The sequence below is a fragment of the Monodon monoceros genome, unplaced genomic scaffold, assembly GCF_005190385.1.
Source record: "Monodon monoceros isolate NGI ecotype Baffin Bay Population unplaced genomic scaffold, NGI_Narwhal_1 Super_Scaffold_6, whole genome shotgun sequence".
Lineage (NCBI taxonomy): Eukaryota > Metazoa > Chordata > Mammalia > Artiodactyla > Monodontidae > Monodon > Monodon monoceros.
In genome coordinates this window covers 55474744-55494994 of record NW_021703783.1, presented here as the reverse complement: position 1 = coordinate 55494994, position 20251 = coordinate 55474744, and the positions used below count along the sequence as shown (strand labels likewise).

The following is a 20251-nucleotide window of genomic DNA, read 5'->3' as shown; positions in this document are numbered from 1 at the left end:
TTCCTCCCTCCCTCCCTCCCTTCCTTCCTCCCTCCCTCCCTCCCTTCCTTCCTCCCTCCCTCCCTCCCTCTGTCTCTCTTTTTCAGCAAATAAGTCTAAGACAGCAGGCCCAATATTAATCAATGGGACAGCTGCCCAAAAGCTCAAAGAATCTTTTCTGTAATACTTCAGTATTAGAAAAGGATTCTCCACAGGGGAGGTGATAGACTGCACTTCTTTGCACAGATCAAACCACACTTGGAATCATTTCTACAGCTGAAGGCATCATATTTTAAGAAAAGTGGACAATGATTAGTGAAATGTCTAGAAGAGATGTCAAAATAGTGATATGATTTAGAACAATGTTATAGGAGATCCACAAAAGGAACCAGAGCTGTTTACCCAAAAGAAGACAAGACTCAAGGGGATGTAATAGCCATCTTCAACTATCAGAAGGGATGCCATGTATGACTAAGATTCAGAGAGCAGGGAAAGAGATTTTGTCTCTAGACGCAGAAAAATGAATTGGAAAGTAGACCTGTCCAAAAATGAAATGTGCCACCTCAGGACATAGAGTTTTCCACCTTCTATAACAGTTCATCTCACCTCCAAGATGTTCAGACTAAAGTAGACAATCACTTGACTGAAATATTAAACAAAAGACTGAATTAGTGAACCATAAGTTATCTTGGGTTCCTCTCAGTCTTTAAAATAGGAATGCATGAGAGTGTACTTTGCAAAGCATAAAATATTTTACAAAGATAGGTAGTAGGTAGTTCCGCTGACAAGAAAAAAGAGAAACTCTTCCCCTCATATCTCATGATGCATTAGCTCCTCTCCATCTGGAAATGAAAGGCATACAAGACTGTGTCTTATGGGTCTGACAGAAGTGAAATTTCTCTGAAAACATTATTTAAAAAGATGAAATGAACTGATATCTAAGAGAAGGAGATTGAATATAATGCTGTTTCCATACATTGGTATGGGAAAATCCTCAATTCTGGAACATAATCCAGATACCGTTTGTGATGACAGTTATATGCTATGCTTTTGATACTAGAGATCTACCATAACTTCATTCTCTCCTATGTATCAATAGATTTCAGTGGTTTCCTCTCAGATATTTAAAATCTTTAGCCAGCTTTTAGCTTCGAGGATGTTTTTGGAATGTATAATGAAAGTGTAATTTTTAGGTTGAAGGGCTAAATTATCTTTAAAAAAATTAAGAGCTCAGTTACAATGGTCTTCTCTTTTCTCTAAGGTCTGTAGCACAAAAGAAACCACTAAGGGGTGGTTTACCAATATCCAGAGATAGTGTGACTTATTGCTCAAAATCTGAAGTCATAACTAGATTCAAATTTCAGCTTGGGCACCAAGACTTGTGGCAATAAGATAGCCAGCAAATTACTCAACTTAACCACGCCTGTTTCATCACCTGTAAAATGAGGTTAATAAAACTATCCACCTCAAAGGCTGTCATAAGAACTAAAAGACAGAAGAAAAGTAAAATACTCATCACAGTAAGAACTCACTAAATGTTAGCTATTGTTATTACTTTACCTAAATGAATTTCTAAATTTCCAACTGAGCATAGGTATTTACCCTAAGAATTTCCTTGATCTCACTAATAACACTCAACTGTAATTATCAAAATTGTGTTAAGTGACCTTGTATAAGAATGTAGGGGAAAAATGCAGGTTCCTGACATTCACTTTTTCAGATAGTATGCTTTATATAGGAGTAAAAATAGAACATGGAATCAGAACCAGAGCATCTTTGTAAATTCTAGACTCAGTGGTTTAATAATAGCATCAAACATCAAATGTCACAACAATCAGGAGACTGTGCATTCTATTAAATAGTGTCCATGTACTTACACAATCACTAATTAAGATCTATTGTGCAATTTAGGGTAATAATAATCATGGAGAGCTTACACTGGACCAGCTCCTAACTGCTTTTATGTATATCTGTCCTGACAACCCAATGAACTAGATACTATTATTATGGCCATTTTAACAGATGAAGAAACTTAGGCACAGACAGGTTAATTAACTTGGCCAAGATCACACAGCTAGTTTAAACGGATGGAGGTGCGATATGAACCTAGACAATCAGGCTCAAAAATTCATTAGACTTGACTGCCTCTGACTGAATTGATCAAGGCAGATTCGCTGTATATTTCTTCTAATACGTGAAAACTGATTTCTTTGGAAGAGGGGGAGACTCCAACGACCTCAAAGGCCTGACTTCACACCCAATTAATGATTACATTTTAACACTTTTCTGACTAACAATCACGTATCTGCAGGTGAAAGCCGGTCCTACATTACAAGCAAAGAAAATAAATAGCAGCAGCAGCTAAGCTGTTAGTTTGAGGACCAACTGTTGGCCAGTATTCACATAACGTTTCCATGTGAATATGGGTCGACCCACATCGCCGAATATGTGACCCACAAGTCAGCAATGGAACTGCGTAACCCACACGGGCAAGCGGTCATTTCAAAAACCCTCCGGAGAGGAATGTCTTGCCAATCAGCACGTTACTCGAAGACAGGACAAAATGGAACTTGCACAAACACTTAGTCATCAGTAAGCGCTGAAGTTACAAATCACCTAGTTAGCAAAATCAAATCCGCAGCTAAATTCCTAATTCCGAAAGAAAGAAAAAGGGCTGACACTCGGTTGACTGTAGGGTGAAGGCACCTAGGGCCCAAGCGGAAGCAAATCAAAGGGGAAACACTAGCGCACCGATGGGGATTCCACGACACGCGCTGCCACACTGGGGACTTTTCAGGGCCCTTCCACTCCCCTCCCAACAGCCTGTCCTTACGTGTCCAGGCTGCCCCGACCACGCGTGTTCCCAGGGCGAATTCGGAAAGGCAATCTGAACGCGGAGGTGATAGGCCTGAGATGTGAGAGCCCACACCCAGACGACGGTGGCAGCAAAGTCCTCAGAGACCCGGAGGAGTAGGGGCCCCGAGGCGCCACCTCCCGCTCCCCGGGGCCCGCACCTGCAGAGTGGTGATGTGCTTGTCGTTGAACTTGTTCTCGCAGTAGCGCAGCACCAGCGACGTCTTTCCCACGCAGCCTTCCCCCAGCAGCACCACCTTGAACGAGTAGGCTCGCCCGGCCGCCGCCCCGCCGCCGCCGGCCGTAGCCATCCCGTCGCGTCCCCGCCGCCGGAGCCCTAGAGCCGCGCCGAGCTCTCCACAGCCGCCGCAGCGCCTTCACAGCCGCGGCCGGCGCAGCCCCTCCGCACCGGAGCTGCCAGCCCCGGGCGCCGTCTCCACTCCCGCCTCCGGGCGAGGCCTGGAAAGGCCGAGGGAAAGTCCGAGAATGAAGGGCCCCAGCCACCACGTCAGGCACCCGAGGAAAGGCGAACAGCACTCCCTCTCCGCCTCCCTCTAATGGCGTCTCCTTCCTCCTACGTCACACTTTCGGGTCACATGACCGCCGCGGCCCCTGGGACTCGGCCCAGGAGAACGTGCCTGAACGTAGGTGGGGCTTCTGCGCTCTTCCCGGGGGCGAGCTGGACGCGAGGGGACCACGTCTGGGCCGTCTCCCGCAGAGCTAGGCCGTCTGCGGGCCACCACCACTCTGCAGTTGGTGGGAACCTGCGGGAATAAGGAATGAATAATTAGAGGCAAGCCCAGCTCAGGTGGAATATTGAAGTGCAGAATGTTCTCGTTCTTGCCCAGGGGCTGTCCACCTCTCCCATCCGGGGTCCCCGTAAACCGAATCTATCAAGGTGTCCTTCAGTACCCTGACAGTGTTTCTCTGGGGGATCCCAAATCCTAGCTATTGAACTTCTTTCAGTTCCCCAGACCACCTGGACTCCTCATCTTTCAGGTCTCAGCTTAAACAGGAAAGGCTTCCCTGACCACCCATCCTTCTCCCTCTGTCCTTCCATCACTCTCCCCACCCAAGTTAGGTATTTCATAACACTGGTATACCTTGTCTAGCGGCGCTTACCACGCTTCGTGGAAATTACTTTGCTGAATATTTGTCTTTCCTTATTAGGCTGTAGATTTGTTAAGGACAAGAACTAGGTGAGACGTGCTTTGACTTTCTGACTCCAAGCCAGGCACATAAGAGGCATTCTATAAATATTTGGGAATGAATGAGTAAACAATACATCTTAAGCCATTATGCCTTGGTTTCCTAGTTTTTCTGTCTTCCATGAAGCTTCCCGCTCCCCCACCATTAAACTTCTGACCTTCCCTATTGACTCCACCTTGACAGACCTGGCTTGTTTGATCATCACTTATATTTCCTTATCTGCCTCCCCTTTCTTTCATGAAATACACTCTTCCAAGGAACCATACTAGTGTTTCTAAAAGTTTGCAACTAGAAATGTGACGTCAGTTAGGTAAACATATTCTTTCTCATGAGACTCCTTTCCCACGTCAAACCAGATAGTCCATTCATTCATTCAACAAATATTTGAAGGTGCCCACCATATGCCAGGCACTGTGCTGAACAAGATACAATGTCTTTCACTGCAGCACTATTTACAATAGCCAGGACATGGAAGCAACCTAAGTGTCCGTCGACAGATGAATGGATGAAGAAGATGTGGCACCTATATACAATGGAATATTACTCAGCCATAAAAAGAAACGAAATTGAGTTATTTGTAGTGAGGTGGATGGACCTAGAGTCTGTCATACAGAGTGAAGTAAGTCAGAAAGAGAAAAACAAATACCGTATGATAACACATATATATGGAATCTAAAAAAAAAAAGTTATGAAGAACCCAGGGGCAGGACAGGAATAAAGACGCAGACATAGAGAATGGACTTGAGGACATGGGAGGGGGAAGGGTAAGCTGGGACTAAGTGAGAGAGTGGCATTGACATATATACACTACCAAATGTAAAATTGATAGCTAGTGGGAAGCAGCCGCATAGCACAGGGAGATCAGCTCAGTGCTTTGTGACCACCTAGAGCGGTGGGATAGGGAGGGTGGGAGGGAGACGCAAGAGGGAGGGGATATGGGGATATATGTATACATATAGCTGATTCACTTTGTTATACAGCAGAAACTAACACAACATTGTAAAGCAATTATACTCCAATAAAGAGGTTTAAAAAAAAAGATACAGGGCTTCCCTGGTGGGGCAGTAGCTGAGAGTCCGCCTGCCGATGCAGGGAACACAGTTCGTGCCCCGGTCCGGGAAGATCCCACATGCCGCGAAGCGGCTGGGCCCGTGAGCCATGGCCGCTGAGCCTGCGCGTCCAGAGCCTGTGCTCCGCAACAGGAAAAAAAAAAAAAAAAAAAGATACAATGTCTTCGTCATCAAGAACTTACTCTTTATCAGGAAAGACAGACACGGTCATTATATGATAGAATGCTTTCATCTTGATAAAGCAGTTCAGGGTATTTTGCAGATGTATATGGGGACCTAACTGGTTTAGCATACTAGGGAAAGCTCCTGGTATGCTACCTTTGATATCCCCAATGCTACATTTGGGTAGGAGTAACCTGGGCAAGAAGGAAGGAGAGCTTTGCCAGCAGAGAGAATAGCATGTCCTACAGCCTTGAGGTAGGAAGGAGCATCAAAAGATGAGAAACAAGTGCGAGAACACGGAGAGCTTCAGATGAGACTGGCATGGAAACCAGGAATCAATACTGAAAGGACCTTTCAGCAAACGAAGGGTTTTAATTAAAGGTGCTGATATAATCAGAGTTGACTTTTAAAAGATCACTCTGGCTGTAATTTGAAAAATGGATTGGAGAAGGATAATACCACTTCAATTTATTTAGAATCAGCCATTAAAGAGACCTTATGTTTTAAAAAATATATATCCTCTACTTCTCTCTGCATTCCTCCTCTCAGGGTCTTTGCATATTCATGAATTCTTCCAGAATAAGGAAGAAACTTCACTTTGAACGGGGCCCTTTCCATTATCCATTCTGAATTCTTAATATTGGATTGAAATTTGCCTCTCTCTGACTGCAATTAATTGTTCCTCATTCAACCTACACAACATGTATCTAATCTCTGTTCTTTGTGAAACATCTGTATACATATGAAGAAAGCTGTCTGATCTTCCTTTAAGCCTTCTTTTTTCTTCCCTTCTCTTTTCAATATAGCCAATGCTCTCAACCACTGTTCAAATGATATGGATCCCAGATCATTTAATAGCTTGATCATCTTAGAATCTACATGCAGTACTTTGTATTTATCACTGAAAAACAATGCAAATTTTTTTATTGTAAAATAAAATAAGTTTAAAGTTAAAATAATTTTCCAGGTTTAGCTTACACTGGGATTTAAGGAATGTGCGCCAAATGTTCACAGATTATAATAAGTCAGTTTGGCATAATTTTGAGCACAGAGTGGGCAAATATAGATGTAAGTTGTGGCAGGTTGGTAATGGCCCCTCAAAGACATCAGGTTTGAATACCTTGTGCCTGTAAATGTTACCTTATTTGGAAAATGGGTCGTTTCAGATGTGATTAAATTTAGGATCTTGAGATGGAGAAATTTTTTTGGATTATCTGGGTGGGCCGAAAGGCAATCACAAATATCCTTATAAGAGGAAAGCAGAAGGAGATGCTACACACACAAAAGAGAAGGCAATGTGACCATGGAGACAGAGATTAGAGTGATGCAGCCACAAGCCAAGGAAAGCTGACAGCCACCAGAAGCTAAAAGAGATGAACAGATTTCCCCCCAGAGTCTCTGGAGGGAGTACAGCCCTGCCAACACATTCATTTCAACCTAGTGAAACTGATTTTGGACTCCTGAACTCCAGAACTGGAAGAGACTAAATATACGTTGTTTTACACCATTAAGTTTGTGATAATTTGTTACAGAAGCCATAGGAAACTAATACATAAGTATACTGGAGCTACACAAGTGGCTTATATTAGTCTAAGCATTGAAAGAAATTCAGGCTAATTCTGGGATAGCTTGTGTCCTCATAAGAACTTAGATCAGTTTTGGAGTCAACTGTGATTGGTCTGTATAAACTTGATAGAAGATGCCACAAAAAACTGGAACTCTAGTTCCTTCATAGATGGGAGCTACAAAAATGTGAGGACTCCTCAGTCAGTAGATATCTCAAAATAGATTCCTGATTGGTGAGGGCTGAGGCATGGTAGGGTGCAAATTCCAAAGCATATAGCTCCTTTTCACCAAAAACAATCGTCTTCCTGCCTCCCTCTCCCACCCACCCAAAAAACTCCCCAAACCCCAAGCATAATTATACAGGTGAAATCTACTTAACCATGAATGTGTAGCACAGTATCATATGGGAAAAGTTGCCACAGAAAGGTAATGTGTAGCTCTAACAGCTTCTGTAAAAGGGGAAGAATCATCCCACCAGTTTTGTGGCGGTTATCAGATTGGGTTTATGGACTACATTTAAAGTCTATAAGTCCTAGTTTTTTTAATGGCCCCTTCTTTCTCTCCCTGTTCTTATACTATATTGTGGATTAAGACTAACCTCATGGTCTCTAGTGTGACTACCTGGGGCTCTCAATTGTTGAATTTTGATGAACTATCCAGCATTGAAGAGTCAGGGAATGTTTATTTGTTCATTTGGGAGGGAGGGTGACTGTTGATGGCCTTTTGTACATCCTTGTTTCATTCATTCTTTGTTCATTCATTCATCATTGAACAAGTATTTATTTAGCATTTACTATGTGTCAGATACTGTACTACAAATGTAATCCTGTCAGACATGACTTCTGCCCTTATGGAATTTATAGTCTAATGGGCACCACAAATAATTAAAACAGTTACAATAAAGTATGGTAAATGGTCTGTAGGACAGGTACAAGGAGCTATGGAACCACATAGGAATAGCAACTAACCCAGCTGTTCCACAAGATAAATCAGATCAAATGGACACATTCCTTTATCTTCAATTTTCTCAGTATTTGGGCAGATTTGACTCAGCTTACCACTCTCTCTTTTGTGGCATGTGTGCCTCCCTTTGCTTCTGGGTCATCACAGTCTTCCAGTTTTCCCCTACTTTACTGGCTGCTTCTTTTCCATCTCTTTGCTTGCTTCTCCACCTGTTCCCAACCTCTAAATGCTAGTGGGCTTCCAGACTCAGTTGTCTCCAATAAAGCTCTCCCTCTAAGTGATCACACCCAGTCCTTTGGTGTGAAATATCTGTTACATATTCATTACTCCTAAATGTAGATCTTTCACTCCTGATCACTCCCCTGTGCACCAGATATGTATAGGCAACTCCTATTTAACATCATCACTCAAATGTCAAATAGACATATCAAACACGATAGTTTAAAATGGATCCCTCAATTTCTCTCCAAAAGTTGTTCCTCCCCTGGTTTTTCCTGTCTTGGTAAAGAGTTCTATTATACATCTATTTGCTAGAGCTAAAACCTAGCTGATATCTTTTTGTTTTCTCTTACTCTTCGCATCCAATCCACTACCATATCTAGTCAACTGTACCTCTAAAACAGATCTTGAGTCCATCAGTTCTCCATCTCCACCACCCTAGTTCAACCCACAATCAACTTTTTCTTAGGCTACTACAATAGGCTTCTAACATGCCTCCCTGACTCTACTTTTGCGCTATTACCCACTGCAATCTATTCTTCAAACAGCTGCCAGAGTAAATTTAAAAATAAACAAACAAACTCAAATTCCTTACCATGACCTATAAAGTCCCTACATAATGAGGATGTTGCCTGACTTTCCACCTTCATCTCATCCAATCTTTTCTTCCTATCATTATGCTCCTGTCTTACATGCTTCCATTCTGATCGTCTTATAGGCTTAGTCCTTACCTGCCTCTCGGCTCTTGTTTGGAGCAGAGAAAGGTGTATTGCAGGGCAAGCAAGGAGAATGGGTGGCTCATGCTCAAAAAACCCCAAACTCTCCAATTTCAGGGAAGTTTTTATAGGCAAAATTTGGGGTGAGGGCTGCAGGGTGTGTGAGTTTCTTCTGATTGGTTGGTGGTGAGGTAACAGGGTGGTGCTCTAGGAATATTGTCCTCAGCCTAAAGTTGCCATCCTCCACCTGGATGGGGGTCTTAGTTCCTGCAGAAGAACTCAAAGATATTGTTATATATACCCCTTGAGGAAGAACCAGGACCTTGCCCCATCCTGCACTATTTTTTTCTTGACTGCTCCTCCCTTGCTTCTGCATTCCCTCACTTCCCTGATTAGTAACTGTTTGAATATGCTCTTTAGAACTCAAGGAAGGTGTAGGAGACTGAAGCCTTTTTCCTGCAAACAAGAAACAGGGGACACAGGAAGGATTTGTACCCAGGAGGGCCCCACAGGTCCTGCTCAGTTTCAACACTTTTGTCATACTACTAACATTTATTTGTTCCCATGTTTATAAGCTCCATGAGAACAGATACCTTGATGACTGGCATACCATTGAGTCTCCAGGGCCTAGCACTGTGCCCAGCATATAATGGTCACTCAATAAACATTTGTTGCATGGATTGAGGTAGGATAATATCTTGATATTTTAACCTATGGGAATTTCCCCCTAGTATTTCCATAAGCTATGAGGCTTCTTATGTACCAAGGAAAGATGGGGACAGCAGAACACAGTACAACAAAGATTTTAATTTTTACATTTTGATTTTTAGAAGCCCAAGCCACTGGTATTTAAAGTTGTTGGGTTTTTATTTTTGTTTTTTGGTGTTTTTTTTTTGCGGTACGCGGGCCTCTCACTGTTGTGGCTTCTCCCGTTGCGGAGCACAGGCTCCGGACGCGCAGGCTCAGCGGCCATGGCTCACGGACCCAGCCCCTCTGCGGCATGTGGGATCCTCCCGGACCGGGGCACGAACCCGTGTCCCCTGCATCGGCAGGTGGACTCTCAACCACTGCGCCACCAGGGAAGCCCAGTTTTGTTTTTTTTAAAATAGAATGTATAAGCAATCAGAGTCACTGCTTGATTAATAAGTATTAGTCAAGGAGAATTAGAGGAAAAGCAAGGGAGTTAGACATTGGTGAGTATTCCTGCGGCAGGTACTCATGTTTCTCCAACATTCCAACCCCTTCTGCCTTGTCTTCCTCTACTACAGAGATAAGAAGAAAAACACTTGAATTAATAGTCTTTGAGTTATGAGTTATATTACAACTCTGAGGATCAAAATCATGTACTAAAGATGGCAGAGCAGTAAGTTAGAAATAGTCTTGAATAGACATCCTAATCCACAAATACCTAATTTATATAATCCACTGTAGTATGATTATCTGTCATTTGCAGCCCAATATATTCATAATGATAGCATCCCAGATAGCTTTGGGGAATATATGACCGAAGGAAACAAATTTCTCTTTTCCTCAACAAAGCCCGAGAGGGTAACAAGCTTTGTAAAGTTCACCTGTATCTAAGATAGACATGGAGCTATAGAGTAGCGGTGGCTGCATCAAGTGTCTAGAGAGAAAACCTGAAATAAACTTACAGAGCTTCCTCAATGCCAGTATTAAGAGAGTCTTCAAATGATTCTACAAGCTACAGAGGAAAACTCATAGGGTTAGACTTGGAGATAAGGTGATCTATCATCCCAGTTTGCCTAAGACTGTCCTGATTTGAGCACTGAGAGTCCCACATCCTGGGAAACCCCTCATTCCTGGACAAACCAGAATTCTTGGTCACCCTACTTGAAGAGATTTTGTGGCTAAGACAAGGAGGACACAGCAGTACTTGAGGGCCAAGTGGCTATGAGAATGCAATAGGTGACAGATGCCAGCACGTTTGGATGATGATAACTGAGACCCCGATGCCCAGCATCTCCAAATTTCATAGTGTTACCAAGTCTGTTGCCCCAGAATCGTCCCCCTGCCCCTCCCTTGAATGGAAACCAATTACTCTTATCTAAATTTCAGGAGGAAGTTGCAAAGAGTAAAACAAGAACTGGTTAGAACCAAGTAGGCCCAAGATATCAGAAGATTTGACTTCCAGTAGACCTTGAGCCTCATTATACGCTCACTGTAATACATTAGCATGCTAAATGACACACCCACCAGCACCATGACAGTTGACAATTGTCATGACAGCAACCGGAAAAGCACATAAAAGGACTGAAAAGGAGTGTTGCATCAGTTTCGGGTCCAAATCACACCCCTGTTCTTCGATAAGTTATGAATATTTCTCCCTCTCTTTCCAATTCCCTCCCTTTTACCTCAAACCTCCTATATATATGGTGTCTCCGCCCAAATCGGGTTGAGAAGTTGATTTGCGAACAAAGTTCCTGCTTCTCCATTCTTTGGCTATTGAATAAAGCTTGTGCTGTTCCAGTCTCAGCATCAATTTCTTTATTGGCTGTACAAATCTGAGCAGAAAAAGAAGCCGAGACAATGGGTCTCAGCCCGGGCTAGGACCCCGGCGTGGGTACAGTCAACCGATTCAGTAACAGTAGGTCAAATACTGATACGACCTGGGCAAGATGTGAAGGACACTCTGAACTGACTAAGATTACCCACATTGAGATTTAGTTTCTATTATCTAGTAGAAGTCAAATAAGTTCAGTTTTAGAAAAATTAAATTTCTTGTTTGTGGACAAAGGTCATGCGCCTTCTATAGAATAAATAAATGATCTGAACGTTGGAGGAAGAGTAGGAATCAGCCAAGCAAAGAGATAAACATTCAGATTTCAGGACACAGCATGCCATTAAACAAGCACCAGGAATGAGGTGAGCATGGTGAGAAATGAATGTAAGGAAGTAAATGAAATCATGTAGAACCTTGAAAGTCATGCTAAAAATTTGGGGCTTTATCATAAAAACAGTGAGAAGTCCATTAGGACAGTGTGACACAAAGTATGGTCTGTAGGGCTTCCCTGGCGGCACAGTGGTTGAGAGTCTGCCTGCCAATGCAGGGGACACAGGTTCGTGCTCCGGTCCGGGAGGATCCCACATGCCGCGAAGCGGCTGGGCCCGTGAGCCATGGCTGCTGAGCCTGCGCGTCCGGAGCCTGTGCTCCGCAACGGGAGAGGCCACAATAGTGAGAGGCCCACGTACCGCAAAAAAAAAAAAAAAAAAGTGTGGCCTGCAGACCACCAGCATCAGCTGGAAGCTTGTTAGAAATGCAGATTTTCAGTCCCCACTCTCACCCTCCCCCTTAAATCAGAATGGGGCAGGATCCAGGAATCTGAGTTTTAACAAATCCTCCTTGTGATTCTTATTCACACTAAAGTTTGTAAAGCACTGATTTAGGAGACATGGTTAAGCAAAGCAAGAGAGACAAAGAGGAATTGGAGCCCTGCATTTCTGGCTTAGGCAACTGGTAAATGGTGATGCCTTTCACTGAAATAAGAAACACAGCAGAAGAAAAAAAAATTGGTTCTGTTCTTTTGGTTTGGGGCATTTTTATTTTGAAGCCCTGAGAAATTCCCAAATAGAAATATCTAGTATTTATACCTGGCTATATGGGCTGACAGCATAGGAGAGAGATATTGGCTTGAGGCAAGTATGAGAGAGTCATCAATATAGACAGGGACGTGGACTCCACAGGAGTGGATGAGATCACACAGAGAAAGAGTATAAAAGTAAGCGGCCCCAGGGCCTAGGACAGAACCCTGAAAGTACTGACTTTTAAGGGATGCGCAAAGAAAGAGGAACTGCAAGGGCTACCCAAAGAAGTAAAGGGAAAACTAGCAGAAGTCAACGTTAAGGAGAAGAGAAGGTCTTAAAAAAGAAGGAATCATGAAATACTTTGGAGAAATCAAGTTAAATAAAGACCTGTGAGTGCCTACTGGTTTAGCTACAGTGTAGTAATTAGAGATTTGGTTTAACAGTTTTAATAGGTAGGGGTTGAATTAAACTTGTAATGCTTAGGAACTAACTGAAAATAGTTGATTTAGTTCAGTGGTTCTCAACTACAGGTAATTATGCTCTCCAGGGGACATTTGGCAACATCTGGTGACATTTTAGCTACTGGCATTTAGTGCGAAGAGGCTAGAAATGAGGCTAAACATTCTATAATAACGCACAGGACGACTCCCCTCCCTGCCCCAACGAAGAATTATCCTGCCCCAAATATCAAAATGCCAAGGTTGAGAAACCCTGCTTTAGCCTACCTAATAAAGTATGTATACTTTTGCAGCCCATCATAATTATAAATCCCCTAGGTGTATTATATTATTGAGGCCAACAGAAAGCATGGCTGAACAAGTAGTAAAAGAATGAGAAACTCAAGAGCTCAGGAAACTATTTCCAACTTTGCCACTATTATCTATATATATCTTTTAAACAATCATTTAAGTGTTTTCTCAGCTGCATTTCTTCATGTAGAATCATCTTGTATCCCCAAGGCATTTATAATCCTCCATGAACATTCCTTCCTTTAGCAACTGTTACAGGGAATACATTCTTATTCTAATTAGGTTTCTCCTTAGGGACAAAAAAGGAATTCAAAAATACCGCTATAACTACTTATATCAATAGAAAATTCTAATATAGATGCACTGTTTCTGTATAGCTTTTCTACAAATACAAAAAGTTTGGGTTTCGGCTTCCCTGGTGGCGCAGTAGTTGGGAATATGCCTGCCAGTGCAGGAGACATGGGTTCGAGCCCTGGTCCGGGAGGATCCCACATGCCGCGGAGCAGCTGAGCCCATGCGCCACAACTACTGGGCCTGCGCTCTAGAGCCCGTAAGCCACATCTACTGAGCCTGTGCTCTAGAGCCCATGAGCCACATCTACTGAGCCCACGTGCCACAACTACTGAAGCCTGTGCACCTAGAGCCCGTGCTCTACAACAAGAGAGGCCACCGCAATGAGAACCCCATGCACTGCAACGAAGAGTAATCCCTGCTCGCCGCAACTAGAGAAAGCCCGTGAGCAGCAACGAAGACCCAACGCAGCCAAAAATAAATAAATTAAATAAATTTATTTTAAAAAGCTTTAAAAAAACGTTTGGGTTTAATATACTATAATATGCAATCATTTGAAAAAGAATATATTGAGTATTAGGATATAAAGTGGAGGAAAAAATAGGGATACAATAATAGAGATAAAGGAAATAGAGGAAACAAAACTAAAGATATTATTCCTGCAGCTGCCAGAGCAAAGGGAGCTGAAATTTGGTGCTTGGCAGCAAAACAGGGATTTTCAATATAATAGTCTGATGTACTTTCCACTGGGGGCTAGAACTCTGTCTGTCACATTTTTGTATCTCCAGATCCTGGAATGTAGTGCTCAATTCATATTTATTAATTAAAAGCAAGTGAATAAATAAAGCTAAGCCTATAAAATACTGAGGTTTGAGAAATGCTCTTGGACATAGGGGGCTTTGTTAAATAAAATCAAAGCATTTTCCATCTTAAGCATCTAATAAGAATAATTAACAATAGAAAGAAAAATAGCTATCATCTACTGTGAAACTTCTGTGAACTAAAGCCATTTGTTCCTTTATTTGCTCAGTTGTTCAGCAACCTTTGTTGAATGCCAGGCAAGATATTTCTGCCTTCACGGAGCTCATATTCTAGTGTGGGAGGCAACACAGAAGTAATTACGAGGTGTAGTGGCCATCCCAGCATCCACAATTCCTTCTCCTTTCAATCAAAATCTGGTCCTTGCTCATCTACTCTCTCCTGTGCAGCTATGTGCCCCTAGCTTCCGGTTGGTTCTGATCTCATCTCCCTGCGGTTCTTTCTAGCTTTTAGAGGCCACTGTTCATGCATGTGAAGCAGCAATTCAAATGCTTCTCCCTGGCAAACAAAACCGAGCTGTAATTGTAAGCACTGGCCACAAAGGGGCATAAGCAGCTCGATGAAATTTACCAGGTTGGCCAGAGTACATTCAAGACTATGACTTAGAAGTATATTCTCTTCTGAGTTGCAGAAAACAAGAATATTCCAAGGGACATATAGGCTAGGGAGGAAAGCCATTTATCCTTGAGGCGTCAACGTTAACTAAAAGTGTCTCAAGACAGGAACAGATACGCAGATGTAGAGAACGGACTTGAGGATACTGGGAGGGGGAAGGGTAAGCTGGGACGAAGTGAGAGAGTGGCATGGACATATATACACTACCAAATGTAAAATAGATAACTAGTGGGAAGCAGCTGCATAGCCCAGGGAGATCAGCTCGGTGCTTTGTGACCATCTAGAGGGGTGGGATAGGCAGGGTGGGAGGGAGATGTAAGAGGGAAGAGATATGGGGATATATGTATATGTATAGCTGATTCACTTTGTTATACAGCAGAAACTAACACAACATTGTAAAGCAATTATACCTCAATAAAGATGTTTAAAAAAAAAGAAGAAAAGAAACCAACCTGGAGCTTTCCCTCCTATTCCCAGCCCAAGACTTGTTAGATGTCTTTTAATACCCTGTACCTAATCTTTATTAAACATGTATCTTACTGTATATTAAAAAAAAAGTGTCTCAAGAAACTCTACATATTCTTGTCAAAGAAGGAATTTAAGCCAAACTTGCAGATTCTCAGAACTTACCAATTTATACTAAAAATATACAACCTCAAGAGTTAAAGAGGGAAGGCAAACAAAGAAGCCAAAGAGTTTAAATGTGATGTGCATTTTATATTACTATTTATAAATTGTATGTGTATTTTGAAATAACCAGAGCATGAGGTTGTATCAGATGGAAGTGTACGTTTGACATGCTTGGCAATAGAATTGTGTACCAGCAGTGTGTACCAAAGTACCCTACTAAAAAGCTCCGTTCAGAAAGGTAGCAAGCAGTCTGAGTCAGTCTCACTTTTTAAAACTAGATGTCAGTAGTTAAATGGAACTGGAAATTCTGAAGAGATTTGTCCACTTAAACTAGGTCTGAATGACTGTCCTTTTCCATCTTCTTGAGAAATAAATCAGTGTAAAGACGGAAAAGCCTCTTAGAAAAATTGTTTTGCCCTGGTGAAATAATTTGGCTGAGGGTTCTAATGGGAGATTTGTGATGTTGAGAATGGAGAGCTTTTTGATAGCTGTGGATGGTCTAATGGGAAATCCGTAAGTAGTACACATAAATACTGAGGATTATAGCACTCAGTACCATTTGCTTGAGTGTTTTCTTCTCTTGGCTATTCATTCCTGCCTTGTACGGTCTCATTTAAAATTTTACCATTCCTCTATACCACTTTCTAAATACTTCATAGCATGTATCATTGAGTATTACAATTACCTATTTATTTATCAGCACTAAAGCTGTAAGCTCTATGGTAGTAAAGATCTGTCTGCCTTGCTCTCCATTATATCCTGTGTCCAGAATAATGCCTGGAACATGGGAGATACAAAACAATTGACCAAACCTCCCAAATACCAGCTCTCTTAGGCCTTCATTTTCAGTAAGGTTTTTTTGCCTTTGTGCAAATCTCCAATTCCTTGAACCTCCATCTGTCACCAACTCCCAACCTCCATTCACATAGATGTCTCTCTCCTGAACCTTTTTGATGAAATTCCAGTCTTGTGTGTGAAGGGTGGAATTCCATGAGGCAGGGCAAAGAACAACTGCTGACGAAGGAACATTTACAGAGGAGTTGTAATGCAGAAAATTCACCCCCATTTCCCAGTCCATCTATCAGCTTTCTCTTGGTCTCTCTATCCCCTCTACTTCTAGCTCCCTCATATTCCCACTCTCCTCCATCACTATGTTTGGACTCCTTACTGAGCATCTAAACTCTCTCTTACCAGCATTCTTGATTCTCTTATATCCTTATATGTCTACTGCATCATCACAGAACGCTAACCTTCAAGTAAACTTCTGGAAAATTATTCTGAGCCATCTAGATTATGTGCATCAATACAGAATCATAGTCATCAACTTCATTCTTGGGCTACCTGTCAGTTCTTTTACTTTTCTGGCTTCAGCTTCCTCCCACCCCCTTTTATCACTATTACAAACTTTCCTTAGTCTACTTCTGGTCTTAATTTAAATTATTGTTCATAGGATCTCATTATCATTTTAGTGTCTGTGCATAAATAGTGATTTCCCCTCTCTTATTCCTGATATTGGTTATTATATATTCTCTGTGTTTTTTTCTTGGTCAGTCTGGCAAGAAATTTATCAATTTTATTTATTTATTTTTCTAAGAATCAGCTTTGATTTCATTGATTTTCTCAATTATTTTTCAGCTCTTAACTTCACTGAGTTCTTATCTTTGTTATTTCCTGCCTTTTGCTGGCTTGCGTTTAATGTGCTCTATTTTTCTCCAGCTTCCTATGGTAGAAGCTTAGATTACTGGTTTGAGATTTTTATTCTTTTCTATTTAAGTGTTTATAATAGCTGCATCCATAAATTTTAACACTGAATATTTTCATTTTCATTCTGTTAAAAACTATATATCTATATGTATTTTATCGTTTCCTTTGGGATTTCTTCTTTGACCCATGGGTAATTGGGGCAGGCACAATTATGTCCCTCTCCTCCCTCTCTTCAACCCCAAAATGTCTATATCCTAATTCCTGGAACCTGTGAATATGTTAGGTTACATGACAAAGGGGAATCAAGCTTGCAGATGGAATTAAGGTTGCTAATCAACTGACCTTAAAATAGTGAGATTATCCTGGATTATCCAGGGGGGCCCAATGTAACCACAACAATCCTTAAAAGTGCAAGCAGGAAACAGAAAGGATGTGATGACAAAAACAAGGTCACGGTGATGTGATCCACTTTTACCAACTTTGAAGATGTAGGAAGGGAATCATGAACTAGGGAATGCAGGTGGCCTCTGGAAGCCAGGAAAAGCAAAGAAACACACTCTTCCCTAGATCCTCTAGAAGGGATATAGCCCTTTCAACACCTTTATTTTAGCCCAGTGAGACCCATGTTGGATGTCTTAACCTATAGAACTGTAAGATGATGAATTTGTTTTGTTTTAAGCCAATAAAATTGTGATAATTTGTTATAGCAGCAATAGAAAATGGATACAGTTATTTATAAATGTCATTTAATTTCCAAATATTTGAGGAATTGCCATATATCTTTCTGCTATTGATTTATAAACTTAACTATTATGGTTTGAGAACATACTTTGTACGATTTTATTCCTTAAATTTGTTTAAATCTGTCTCATGACCAGGAATCTGGTCCTCAGTGAACATTCTATGTGTATTTGAAAGGAATGTGTATTCTGCTATTGCTGGGTCAAGTTTTTAATAAATGTCAACTAGGTCAAGTGAATTGGTAGGGTTATTTTGATCTTCTCTATCTTTATTGATTTTCTGTCTACTACTTCTACGTTGAAATCTCCAACTCCAGTTGTGGATTTGTCTAATTCTCCTTTCAGTTCTATCAGTTTTTGTTTCATGTATTTGGAAGCTCTGTTGTTAGGTGCATATGCACCTAGGACTGTTATGTCCGGAGACATATCTAGGACTGCGCGTCCGGAGCCTGTGCTCCGCAACGGGAGAGGCCACAACAGTGAGAGGCCCGTGTACCGCAAAAAAAAAAAAAAAAAGAAAAGAAAAGAAAAGTAGGGGGGAAATATGAAACAACTGGACAACAGGTAGCACAGGACTGTGATCTTTCAGCAAAGGGAAACAAAGTAGGTGAGCACTAGGAATGCCCTGGCTTTCTCCCTAAGGACAATTTTCATCACAGTGCAGGAAAGTCTCACTCAGATGAGAAGATAGAGATTAAAGTTCAGGGATGCCAAGACAGCTAAAATGTGTGGGACAGTGAATAGGAGAGAAAGGTACTAGAAAAAGAACTCCAGAAGTTTTTCACAGATGTCCCTCCTTGATTCTTTCAGACTAAATTCCAGTCTTGTGTGTGAAAGGTAAAACTCCATGAGGTGAGGCAAAGAACAACTGCTGAGGAGGGAATATTTACAGAGGAGCTGTGATGCAAGAAATTTCCTAGGGCTCACACAAGACTTGGGATCATTCTAGTGTCCATCAGACAGAGTGAACACACCTCACTGAATAAATGGGTCATTCAGTAGAGATCTCAGAGGTTCCATCTTAGCAGTGGAGCTAAATTGGTCCTCTGTTTCTCCTCTACTTCTCTTTACCAATATGTTAAGGTCTTTAGAATAATTTCACTCTCCTCCTTCTTCCCTCTGTCCATGAGGTCTTAGAAATTTTAATTCCTCTCTTCTTCCACTAACCCTCTTAGATTTTGAGAGTTTCATATTTTTACTTCTAGATTCTTAGAGTTTCCTTTCAAGTTTTTCTATTTCTATTACAAATTTACTTTACACATGCCCAATCTATTCTTATCTATTTACATGTAACTGTGCATATACATAGCAATGTGTATTGCTCATTCTGCTTCTTCTGTTTCTCACTATTTTGAAGCATTTGTGCACATTAATTTGTTGTCTTTTAATATTTTTCTAGATGAGGCATAGGAATGATCTACTCTCTGAGTTATTGCACATTCTCAAAGATCGTTCTTTCACTTGACAGATTAATTGTATCATAGCTAGGTAAAGAATCTTGCTTTTTCTCTCTGTAAAGATGCTAATCTACTGCCTTGAAGCTACTAGTGTTACAGATAAGAAGTCCAATGCAAAGGTGATTCTTTTTTTCAGCAGCTTGTTCTTTCTAAATGGTAGCAAATAATATTTGTTCTTTAGAGTTCAGGAATTTTACCAGATTGTGCATGTGTCTTTTCTATCAATTCAGCCTGCCCTGGAATTCTGGGAGCCTTTTTAATTTACAAAATTAGGTCTTTTTCTCTCTTGAATGTGTTTCCTTTCCTCTATCTAGAACTTGAGAGTTCTTTGTGATTATCAGTAATCTTATTATGTGTAACCACATATATTTCCCAGCCAAAAAAATTCATATATATATATATATATATATATATATATATACACATACACACATATATATATGCATATGTGATAGATATATCACATATATATCACATATCATATATATATATATATACTTCCCTACCTCTTTGGAGTAATTCCTCAGAGCTACTGAGAGACTATTTCCCAGTCTATAGTCCTCAGTGAGGCCCTGAATAAAACTTAACCTACAACTTTTAAGTTGTGTGTTTTTCTTTCAGTTGACACTGGCGGTGGAGAAAGCAGGCAGGTTGTCACCTCTCTTACTCCACGGAGGTCTTACAACAAAGCAGGTAAGAATGTATACTTTGAAGCCAGACTGCCTCAGCTCAGATACCAGCTCTGCTGTTTACTAGTGATGTGGTCTTGGGCAAATTATTCACACTCTGTGTTTCAATTTCCTTATTTATGAGTATTCTTATGGGCTTATTGTGAGAATCATGAGTCTACTTTTGTGAAGTACTGAGAACAGTTCCTGGCAAGCATATGGGTTGTCTTTAAAAATTCCTTCTGAAAATAGATGCATATGTGGTGAACAAGAACTGTTAAAACTCTGAGCTTTCTAG

At 41.2% G+C, this 20251-nt stretch overlaps 1 protein-coding gene across 1 annotated transcript in view; it reads right to left on the bottom strand.

Moving 5' to 3' along the window:
* The window catches only part of RAB21 (RAB21, member RAS oncogene family), a 29316-nt gene extending 25938 nt beyond the window's left edge, over window positions 1-3378 (bottom strand). Inside the window, exon 1 of the mRNA XM_029205569.1 lies at window positions 2994-3378. Within this exon, the coding sequence (XP_029061402.1) occupies window positions 2994-3143 (150 nt within the window). The 5' untranslated portion in view covers window positions 3144-3378. The remainder of the gene's footprint in view (window positions 1-2993) is intronic.
* Between the last annotated feature and the right edge of the window lie 16873 nt (window positions 3379-20251).